Source organism: Ruditapes philippinarum, unplaced genomic scaffold (assembly GCF_026571515.1).
Source record: "Ruditapes philippinarum isolate M1 unplaced genomic scaffold, ASM2657151v2 ctg2589_1_1_1_1, whole genome shotgun sequence".
Lineage (NCBI taxonomy): Eukaryota > Metazoa > Mollusca > Bivalvia > Venerida > Veneridae > Ruditapes > Ruditapes philippinarum.
This window is the reverse complement of record NW_026857848.1, coordinates 171775-183945: the sequence shown is the minus strand read 5'-3', so window position 1 is coordinate 183945 and position 12171 is coordinate 171775. Positions and strand designations below refer to the sequence as shown.

The 12171-nt window shown below is 34.6% G+C and overlaps 1 protein-coding gene across 1 annotated transcript; it reads right to left on the bottom strand.

The window, feature by feature from the left end:
- Positions 1-5957: 5957 nt before the first annotated feature.
- On the bottom strand, positions 5958-9101 carry LOC132751243 (uncharacterized). Its single transcript, XM_060741403.1, has 3 exons — positions 8744-9101; positions 6349-6581; positions 5958-5984 (listed from the first exon to the last, which is right to left on the bottom strand). Exons 1-3 carry the CDS (start codon positions 8940-8942, stop codon positions 5958-5960), a joined length of 459 nt encoding a protein of 152 aa, XP_060597386.1. The 5' UTR covers positions 8943-9101.
- Positions 9102-12171: the final 3070 nt, after the last annotated feature.

Here is a 12171-nt window from a genome sequence, read left to right as displayed (position 1 = left end):
TTCACTTCTTTGATTATGGATTTAAGCTGAATTTCTTTAAAAGAGCCGCGCAACGACAAAACCAACATAATGGGTTTGTGACCAGCATGGATCCAGACCAGCCTGCGCATCCGCGCAGTCTGATCAGGATCCATGCTGTTCGCTATCAGTTTCTCTACTTGTTATAGAGTTGGTAAGCGAACAGCATCGATTCTGATCAGCCTGCGCATCAGCGCAGGCTGGTCTGGATCCATTCTGGCCGCAAAGCCACTATGTTGGTTTTGCCACTATGTTGGTTTTGTCGTGACGCGGCTCATTAAAGATTTCAGTTGAGTGCATTGTCAATAATTGCAAACACACTCACGACATTGGGTTATGATGTGTTGTTCTTTTTTTTTTTAAATCATGGTCTGTTTTATATCTTTCTACTATTTTGGCTTTTGGCACATCAGTTGTGCTCCTAATATATACTGTGTATTTTTCTTATCCTTTTTCTTCTTATTTTCTTTCCCATGAGCGTAGTTGTATGGGTATGGTGTATGGATGGTGTATGGTTAAACCCGGACCAAGGTTTCCTTTATATATTGGCTTCATTTTTTTAAATCTTACACATTGCTTTAAATAATATATTTTTGACAATGATATTTTACTCGTCATTTTTGTCTTAAACAAGTTTATGAATTTATAACTACCATCATGACGACGGCGGGATGACGTCATACAAAGCACTTGAACCATCTTGCACCGACATCGGTGAAAATATCGTTTGATTTGTAATGATAAACAAGGAGAGTACGGAATTCAAAAAGTCAGTTTTTATGACTTTTTTTACAATAAGTGTCACATAGATGCCTTCTGCAATTTACCGTTACGAGGTTTGGCATACGCCTCTTTATATGTCCGAGAGAACGATATATCTTTTAACCCCACAATAAGTGTTCTCTTAATTAAGTGGAAAGTCAACACTATCATATTAACAAAATTCTCTATTTTGTAATGCAGATCAGCAATGATACACTGAAATTAAAAAAAGTCCTCTTTCTAAGATCAAGAAAATTACCGATCTTGAAAAGATTATAAGGATGTAACATGGCCTGCTGATACAGATCGGAATAGGTAACTGATTACAGCGGTAAGAAGGCTCTGAAAACAAATTTTTTATATAGTTTTTTTCTAATAATTAGCGTATGAATTTACATCTGCATTCATATAGGCAAAATGATTTCTACCAACGCCGTTCATTCATCATAGTCGGTTACCCACGGTATATATTCCGTATATTAGATAATATAGTATGTACGGAATATATACAGTACCGTGGGTAACCGACGATGTTCATTCATAAATGACGCACGATAATGACGATATTTAAAGCAAGCCACTTTTCTTACCCGGGGATGTAAGACAGGGTTTTCTAACACCTGTTTAAACAGCAGATGCTTCTATCTCAAATGCAAGAAAAATGGAAGGTGTCCACATGAAATAATTGTTACAGTGAATGGAAAGTCAAAAATACAACCAATTCAGAAGCGCACACTTTTCGTTCCGTAGTTGTCATGATAGACCTAGGTCAAAACTGCTAGAAATTTATTAAAATAATTCGCAAAAATTATTATATTTTTTAGTGTTTTTCTTAATACATCGTTCTCAAATATGCATAACGAAGCATGAACTTAGAATAACTTTCCTTTTAAATCATAAGTATACATACATGTAGAGAATATCAAGGCCGAACCAATATCGAGAAATTAGTTATAATTATATAAGCTGTGTGCTCCGAAAGATTTTATAGATTTCATTTGATAGGCTAGAATAAGCTGATGTGACCCATGTGTACCTCATATCGGAACCATTTACGTAGTTGTTTTGATTTGTTTCTTTTTAGAAAAATTTGTCCTAAATCTATGAAGTGATATTTTGTGAACTTTCAAGTTATTTTTTATATTGTAACACGTTTCACATTTTTTTGCCATCAAATTTACACTTATACAGAACAATGTTATATACTTTATAGTATTAAAAAAATAAAAATAAAAGTTCTTATTTTGGTGTTGACATGAACGGGAAATACGTCAAACAAATTTATCTTAAAAACCTGATACTGAAGACAGCTTGTAACTACACAAGGTGCAACTGTGCGGTTTATCTGATCTCAAACTAATTTACAATATATTTGAAACAGGTGGTGTCGTTTTTCTGGCAAAAAAAAAATAAAATAAAAAAAAATATTTGATTCTTCACATTTTAAATTTAGTCCATTTCTTCGAGTAGTTACATAGATATCGTTGAAAAAACTGATTTCATGTTTGTCTTTAAGTAAATATGTTTTGGAACTTATGTATTCAAGAAGAATAAAATGGTGAATTCATGATGTAGAGTTAATATATCAACCCTATTTTCATTAAATGATGTGTTAAGTGAAAAGATATTATCATAAAAATTCATTTTAAGTAAAATTTACATACTAAACAACGGCGCAATTTAAACAATACACTTTTATAGACGTTATTAAACACTTCCTTTATTGAATTCGTTTTGCTGTTGTCTAATTTTTCATAATTATATTATCATAATGTAAACAAAGTTAAAGTTCAAGCAAGTGTTAGATTGTTTTAAACTTGACAAGTCACAAGCAACGTTTTAACATAATGTTTGTGAGCGGAAACCACCATGATTCAAGTAATACATCAACATTCACTTTAGATAATGTTTTTCGTTGTATACTTGAGGACGTTGTATAATGTAAGATCTATTATCATTAATTAATTTCATTAAGAACCTAAATTAAGCACGAATGAATTAAAAACTGAGTGAAGAATTTACAATCTTGAACGAATCAAATGCAAGTAAAAGCTATATATTCAAATAAAAAGCATTGGATATAAGAAGGGTCATTGTCCTTTTATTCTTTTTTTTGTTTTTTTTACAGGGCCTTGTATTTTGCCAATATATAATGTTTGAAATCACTAATGGATTTTTGGAAATATTACACCTGTCTTCAACTTGAAATAGCTTCTTTGCTTCTGATCAACTTAACTTCTACATATCGCATCACGTCGTTTTTGGACTGTCTCTACGGCAAGCTGAGGTGTCAGTCAGTCTGCCATAAAAAAAAAATGATACCCACTGCTTAATTTCATGTTGTTTTTTTTTTTCATTTTTTTTTCAATTTTAAGAAACAATGAAACTGTAATGATCATACGGTGGCGACTCTCAGCATAACTAAAAATCGATTACTATTTTTATAGTAGCGTGTTTATTTACAATTTCATTTTTAACGGCAGCATTACGTCATATTTAGATCGCAGTTTCATTCTAAAATGCGCCGAAGTAACGTCTTCATTGTGGACTATACGACTTTACAAGTACGAAATTTTAAGCATGGGTGAAAATTACGGAAATATCAATCTGAAATGCAAGAAAAGACTTAGGAAACTAAACACATAACTCAGTTACTACAACAAGTTCTTATTCTGTTCATTCTTTATAACAATCAACATTTGAATACTTAAGTTCTGATTTGATTAAGCTTGAATGTAGTAACAAATTACTAAAGTGGTAACATTTCTTTCCCTTTCGCATTGCAGCTATTTTCCCGCTCATTATGTTGCACATATCAACACCAGGAAAGCAAATGAAATGATAATAACATTCTATTAATACAAATTAGACAACTTTTTTGGAATGGAATTTTTGAATATAAAAATTCTTTCGTCAAATTTGGCATACTTTTTCTTTTAAATTTCAACCATATTTATCTCTAAGTATGTACGGAATTCGTTTAATAAACCAATGAACTATAAGTAAATAGAAATCAAAATTAACACTCATAGAATGCATCTCGGCTGTTATTTCTACTCCATTCCTCTTTTGATGTCACGCTAAATGTTGTTTTGAAAATGACATTAATTGCCCAAAGGAACATACTTGTCATCAGTGCTAATTTAACACAGGCTTTTTATGAGTCACCATTGTATACTTGACACTTACTATAGGCCTCGTGATAAATCTTTCGATTTTCATATTGCTACTTGTAAACATAGATGAAGCATTCTGCATGCGACATTTGCCCGGGAAGCAATCCTTCACTTTAAAAATAAGATCAATATACAAAAGTGAAATATGTCAAAATTAAAATAAAAACTGATTTATTCAATGGTAAAACGTTTAAGAGCTCAACAGAATATATGTCCTCATTTAATAGTTCCGCTTATGTTTTGTTTATTACATTGAACGCATGTAGATCAGCGCAAAATCTATAAATCTATGAATCGAAATTATGGAAAACAAATTACATTGTGGCTTTTAATAAATAGGTGCTACTTAAAAAGTTGTACTTTTTTCATATAACTTTAAGGTGCTTTATGACGGCCGGTGTAAGGAAAAACAATGCCATATGTGATTAAATGGTCAGTGAATGACCTTATTTATTTTAAACATAATGAATTATATACAACATATATCATTAACACACATACATAATTTTAAACATAGATAACTATATACATGTACATCAAACATATTCGTATAAGTTGATATATAAACAATTTTGTGACTATCGTAAAAATGATGTTCCTTTAACATAAACAAATAAAAATGTGGAGGTTTTCTTTTGAAAATGGCCAAAAGATAGGGCTTACTGAGACCTATCTCCGCCACATTTCTTACATGAAAAATGTTAAAAACATAATATGTTTGATAATTAAAAAACATATGTGACGAGATTAAGTAGAAAAAGAATATCTTATTAATCCGTAAGTGCAAAAGACTAGAATATTGTCATTACAAATATTTTGTAAGCTTTGAAAAATATCCACTGCTAGCAGCACCAAGATATGATTTAACATATGTATGATATATATATTGCATTCATAATAAGGTACTAGCCCCTGCAAGTAGCTTAAGAATGGATCACCAAATGACGAGTTATGTATAAAACTTTATGCCATAAATAACCCTTTAATATTATCATTATAGACTACAAGTCTGTGAACATAAAATACTAGAATATTTCCATAACAAACATTTGTACATAGTTTTGAGAAATATCAACTGCAAGCAGCTGCAAAATGAATATTTACAGGTATGATATATAGAGTACATTCGTGTATGCTACTAGCCCGTGCAAGTAGCTTTAGAATGAATCACCAAACTAGCACTGTATGGAAATCATGACCCATATCATCTTTTAATATTACCATTATAGACTACCAGTATGTAAATGACTAGAATATCTTCGTTACGAACATTTGTACATAGATTATGAAATATCAGCTGCAAGCAGCACGAAAATGAATTTTTTATCTACATTGATGATATAAGAATAACTTCATCATAAACTACTAGCCCCTGCAAGTAGCTTAATGAATCACGAAATATTGCGCTAATTATAAAAAATCATTACATGTAAAATCATTCATATAGGCTACCAGCCCCTGCAGGAAGCCGTATATGAACATTATAGATACAGTCATACTGCTAAGACAAGTTTTTATTAGCTACAAGCCCCTGCAAGTAGCTTTCATTAATGGTTGATAGGCCATATATAATAAGGTAACTGGTAATTCTGGGCGAAGGCCATAATACAAACCGTAAAATATAATATTCGGTTGTTTTTTCAACACTCTGTTACTCTTATGTATTTGCGAAAGCGTTACTATTCCATCTTCCTAAAAACGTATTTTTGCGTCAGAATAACCTCGTGAGCACAATCAGTGGCTTTACCTATTCTAAAACTATGTGATTTATACCTATCACTATTTATGCCACAAAAAACTTAAAGGGGATTTGAGCTGTTTGTCAAATAATTTTTCCTGGGTACTGGTTGACCAGAGGGTAATGAAATAGGGGGGCCTGGGGATTGACCTCGCAGTGCAATGTAGTCATGCATCGCTGTAATAGCAGATGTCTTTGCATGACCATGTGTGAAAAGGTGATTGTGTGAGGTTTACCGCAGTTATGTTTGTAGAAGCGGTATGTTACTGACACAAATGATTGACCTGCATCTGAAATAAAATTCATATCTGATAATTTAAAAAAATGGCTCTTTGGATGGTTTGCACTTAGTGATTTCACTGCATCTCGCAAATGCGTTAAATGCAAAGAGAAACATGTCTGAGAACAGTTTCTCATGGAAGTAGGATTGACTTGTAATTTTTAAAGCTGCTAGCAGCTTGTCCAAAATTGTAGTAGTAATTGGTAGTCGTAGGTCAAAAGACAGAGACAAACGTTGGGTACCTTTGCTCAGTGTAGATATCAAAAAGTGTTTAGTGGGGTCATATTCTCCCGAATGGTTATGGACATACTAATGCCTGAAGGTAGGTACAAATAGACTTTGAAGACATTGCTTTTTTGGTGTAGAAAACCCACAAATAAGGCTATAACTGAGACAGATATGGGAAGTGATAAAGGAGCTTCAAAGTATGAATTGGTAAATGTTTGAAAAAGAGTCCAACTTCTTTTGTACGTTTCTAAGGTGGATGGAGCAAGAGAAGCATTCAACAAATTTTCAACCCCTTGCAAAATGTCTGTGGTTGAAGCTGTGGGCTTATTTTTGTTGGATTTGGCTTGCTGAATGTGGCCAGCTGCTTGAACTTGTCTATCTGAAAACGAGAAAGCGCATCTGCTATACAATTATCTTTGCCCTTCACGTGCTTTGCTAGGAAGACAATATTTTGCTGAAACAATGCAATACTAATTTTCTAAAATGAAACATTATACATGTGACCTTTGATGTCTGTTTATTGATAACAGACACCAATGCTTCATTATCTGTATAGAATACGACGGTGTGATTCCGCCAAAGATGTGCCCACAGATAAACTGCAGTTACAATGGGGTATTGTTCTAAAAATGTTATATTTGCTTTGTGCCATGATTGGGGAAATGCTCCGTAGAACCAATTACTTTGGTAAATGCCGCCAAACCCGAAGCATCTGTATGTAAGCATAAGCTATCACTGGATAGCCTTTTTCATTGATGAAAAAAGAATTGCCATTGAAATTTTCAAGGAAATTTAACCACATTTTCATGTCTTCCTTTGCCGAGTTTCTCAGTTTGACTTTATAATGTAACTTTTTTACTCCAATTGATAAGTTTATCAAACGTCTAAGAAATGCTCTCCCCGGTGAAATGACAGAGCATTCAAAATTAAGAAGGCCTATTAGGGAGAGAAGGGTTCGGAGTTGGCAAGATTGTTTTGAGCATAGATCTTGTAGAAGCATAGACGCTTTTTTGAGCTTTTCTTGTGGGAGACGGGCTTCCATGGCCGTGGAGTCTAAAGTGATGCCTAAAAAGACCATGCTTTTTGAAGGCAAGAACGTTTCTTCCTTATTGAGTGGCACATTGAGCATTGCACACATTTCACAGAAAGCATTGAGTGAGGCTAAAGCTTCTGAATAAGTAGGTGCAAAGAACAAAAAGTCGTCAAGGATTTTTACTATATATCTTATTCCGAATTTGTTGTAAGCTATCCATTTAAGGGCTGTACTGAAAGTCTCAAAGATTTGACAACTTGAAGAGGCTCCCATCGGGAGGCATTTATCATAGTAATATCCACCCTCCTATTTAAAGCCGAGTAAGCTATAATCAGATGGATGTATTGGTATTTTTCGGAAAGCTGAACAAATATTGGGTTTGGCCATATAAGTGTGTCTCCCTAGCGATTTAATGATTGATATCGCATCATCAATGTTTTCATATGAGACCTCTGTGAAATCTGATGGTATTTGATCATTGACTGAAGTACCTGTATTGCGTGGGTATGACAAATGATGGATCATTCTATACTCCCCTTGTTCTTTCTTTGGAACAACTCCGATTGGGGAGATTTTAAGATTGTTAAATGGCTTTTCTGAAAACGGACCACTGATTCTATTAGCTTTAAGTTCCTTAACGATCTTAGTGGCTATCATCTTGGGGTATTCGGCAGCAGACTTCAAATTTGGACTGTCTGTGCTGATTCGTTGACCTTGAAAATTGAGTTTAAAACCAAGCTGAAACCCGTTTTTTGATATATTGTCTCCTTGTATAGTCGTAACCAGAAAGAAGATGATGTAATATATTCCATTTAACTGGTGTGGGTAACGAAGAATTATCTTTTGAGGGAAGAGTGGGCCTGGTTAGATCTGATTGTGTTTGGTTGACTTTGTGGAGGTTTAGGCCCTGATTGAGTTGTATCGGCTGGACGTTTCCAGCATTTGAAGAGTGGTGATTTCCGTAGGATCCCTTGCATTTATGTGCGTAGGAGCATCCAAAGCATCTCAGTCCCCTGTTGAATTTATGACAAGTTTGTCTTGACTGGCCAATTTGTGGGCCATTGGAAAGAAAGGGCTGTCTCTGATTTAATGCCTTTATATATAATTCATGGTGAATAGAGTCCCAAGCTAAAGGATGACTTTGACGTTACTGACGGAATTAATTGTCGTAATAATAATGCCAGTTACCTCTAGCTTTATAGTGTTACTGTACTGAGCGAGAGGTTCAGCAGACTCGGGATACCTTTGTCTGTAGACAGAGGCAAACACAGCGGACAGATCTGTCCACTGTTCAATTGATAGAAACTTCCGGGGCTGAAGAGGGGTTACGGCTTGAATGCCTGCCTTAGTGACAGTAATGTTGAGCAATTCATCCTGTTTGTTGAACACAGATGATAGATCTACAAATTCATTAGCCCATATTTTTTCCTTAACTTTTAAAGATACTGTTGCATGTAACGGGATAGATGGCGACGAATGAAGAGAAAGGTTCCCAGAAATACCAATACCTATATGACCGTGTTGATGGTCAGAGTTAGAAGTTGAATTAGGCATCTCGGGCTGTGGCAATTCCAGAACCGGCAAATTTTGAGAAGCATTTGTGTCCGTCTTATCTTTCCCCAAAATGTCTTGAATTTTTTTATCAACCATAGCCTCCAGCTTGGTTGACAATGTGTCAACAATTTCTTCAATTTGGTCGACATCCATAGAACTTGTTGAAGGTTGATGCGTAGATGGGCGTCGTGACTCCTTGTTCCTCGTGTTATGGTGGGTGATAGTTTCCGTAGCCACAGCATTGTCGTTTGTTTCTGTGACAGACGTTGCCCTATTCTCAGTTTGATTGTGTTTTTGTTTCCTCCCCGTTTAGTCGAAGTCACGATGGCATTTTTGTTCCTGAAATTTAAGTATTATGTATAAACTTTAATGGAAGTAAAACAATCATGTCAATTATATGAGGAATGCAAGCCACATCTTAATTAAACTGATATATAAACTTTATATTTGATAATGTGTTCAGGTGACTGAACGCAAATGAATAATGATAAATCCCTTAAAATAATGTACATGTACAATTTATCACTTAAAATATGTACATGTACAATTAATCACTTAAAATATGTACATGTATAATACTCGAAAATTATTGTGAAATAATAGTTAAAATGTATGTAACGTGTATGTCTATGACATTTACATGTCATGATCAAAAATTGCAGTGTAGTGACTTGCATCTCCACTTATAATAGAAATATAATAGTTTATAATATAGATGAAAAGGGTAGACTGAGATTACACGCTAATTATTGGTGTAATGTTTTAGAGGCATCTGATTTTATTTTTGACGTAGTGAAAAATGGTTACGTCATACCTTTTAACAATATTCCTCAATCATATTTCATGAAAAATAATAAATCTGCGTTTGACCATTCAGATTTTGTAACTGACGCAGTAGCAGATTTAGTTAAGTCTGGCTGTGTATTGGAAGTGCCTTTTCAGCCTTTTTAGCTCACCTGTCACAAAGTGACAGGGTGAGCTTTTGTGATCGCTTTTCGTCCGGCGTCAGTCCGTCGTCCGTCCGTCCGTCGTCCGTCCGTAAACTTTTACTTTAAATGACATCTCCTCATAAACCACTAAGCCAATTTCATCCAAACTTCACAGGAATGTTCCTTTGGTGGTCACCTTTAAAAATTGTTCAAAGAATTTAATTCCATGCAGAACTCTGGTTGCCATGGCAACCGAAAGAAAAAACTTTAAATAGCTTCTCTTAAAAAACCCCATACGCTAGAGCTTAGATATTTGGCATGAAACATCTTCTAATGAGTGTCTACCAAGTTTGTTCAAATAAAAGCCCTGGGGTCAAAATTGGCCCCGCCCAAGGGGTCTTTGATTTTCCCTATATGCATATAGTAAAAACTTAAAATATCTTCTTTTAAAGAATCCAAAGAGCTAGAGCTAAGATATTTAGCATGAAACATCTTCAAGTGAGTGTCTACCAAGTTTGTTCAAATAAAAGCACAGGGGTCAAAATTGGCCCCGCCCCAGGGGGTCTTTGATTTTCCCTATATGCATATAGTAAAAACTTAAAAAATCTTCTTTTAAAGAACCCAAAGAGCTAGAGCTTAGATATTTAGCATGAAACATCTTCTAATGAGTGTCTACCGAGTTTGTTCAAATAAAAGCCCTGGGGTCAAAATTGGCCCCGCCCCAGGGGGTCTTTGATTTTCCCTATATGCATATAGTAAAAACTTAAAAAATCTTCTTTTAAAGAACCCAAAAAGCTAGAGCTTAGATATTTAGCATGAAACATGTTCTAATTTGTGTCTACCAAGTTTGTTCAAATAAAAGCCCTGGGGTCAAAATTAGCTCCGCCCCAGGGGGTCATTGGTTTTCCCTATATGCATGTAGTAAAAACTTAAAAATCTTCTTTGGAAAAACCCAAATAGCTAGAGTTTAGATATTAAGCATGAAACATCTTCTAATGAGTGTCTACAAAGTTTGTTCAAATAAAAGCTCTGGGGTCAAAATTGGCCCCGCCCCAGGGGGTCATTGATTTTCCCTATATGCTTATAGTAAAAACTTAAAAAATCTTCTTTTAAAGAACCCAAAGAGCTAGAGCTAAGATATTTAGCATGAAACATGTTCTAATTTGTGTCTACCAAGTTTGTTCAAATAAAAGCCCTTGGGTCAAAATTGGCCCGCCCCGGGGGTCATTGATTTTCCTTCTATGTATATAGCAAAAACTTTAAAAATCTTCTTTGAAAAAACCCAAATAGCTGGAGTTTAGATATTAAGCATGAAACATTTTCTAGTGAGTGTCTACAAAGTTTGTTCAAATAAAAGCCCTGGAGTCAAAATTGGCCCGCCCCGGGTGTTATTGATTTTTACTTATATTTGTATAGCAAAAACTTAAAAATCTTCTTTGAAAAAACCCAAACAGCTAGAGTTTAGATATTAAGCATGAAACATCTTCTACTAATTGTCTGCAAAGTTTGTTCAAATAAAAGCCCTGGGGTCAAAATTGGCCCCGCCCCAGGGGTGTCATTGGTTTTAACTATATGTTTATAGTAAAAACTTAAAAAATCTTCTTTTAAAAAAACCCAATGAGCTAAAGCTTAGATGTTTAGCATGAAACATCTTCTTAGGGTGTCTAAATAAAAAGCCCTTGGGTTAAAATTGCCCTGCCAAGGGGATGGGGGGGGGCGAAAAGGAGGGGGGGGGGTAGATTGTTGTTTTTCATTATATGTGTGTAGTAAAAACTTAACATCGTGAAACATCTTCTAATGGGTGTCTTCCAATTTTGTTCAAATAAAAGCCATGTGGTTTAAACTGGCCCCGCTCCGGGTGCCTTTATACAGGTGAGCGACCTCAGGGCCATCATGGCCCTCTTGTTTGGTAAACCCTATTTCAGTGTCTATGAGTTCGGGAAAAAAGCGTTTAATTTTGGATTTAAGTGTCATGATACATTTGTTAAGAAGGAACATTTTAAATTTGAGGACTGGAAGGTTGCGTCAGATTATTTGTTAAAGGATGGTTTTATGTTTAAATTTGACATTTCATCTGCATATCACCACATAGATATAGCCACAGCACAACACACTTTTTTTGGATTTTCATGGAGTGAGAACGCTGAGCTTAAATATTATGTTTTTACTGTATTACCTTTTGGTTTGACGTCGCACCGTTTATTTGGACTAAATGTTTAAGATCTATTGTAAAATTCATTCGTCTTCAGGAAATCATATTTTTTTTTGTTTTTAGATGATGGGTGTGGAGTAAAATAAAATGTTTGAATGTACTCTTAAAGATGCTGATTTTTGTTAAAGATGGGTCCTCATCAAAGCGGATTTTGATCAATAAACTCAGAAATCGATATTAAGACTCCAGTTCAAAATTTTTAGAATGGTTAGGCTTATTATGGAATTTAAAGATAATGTTT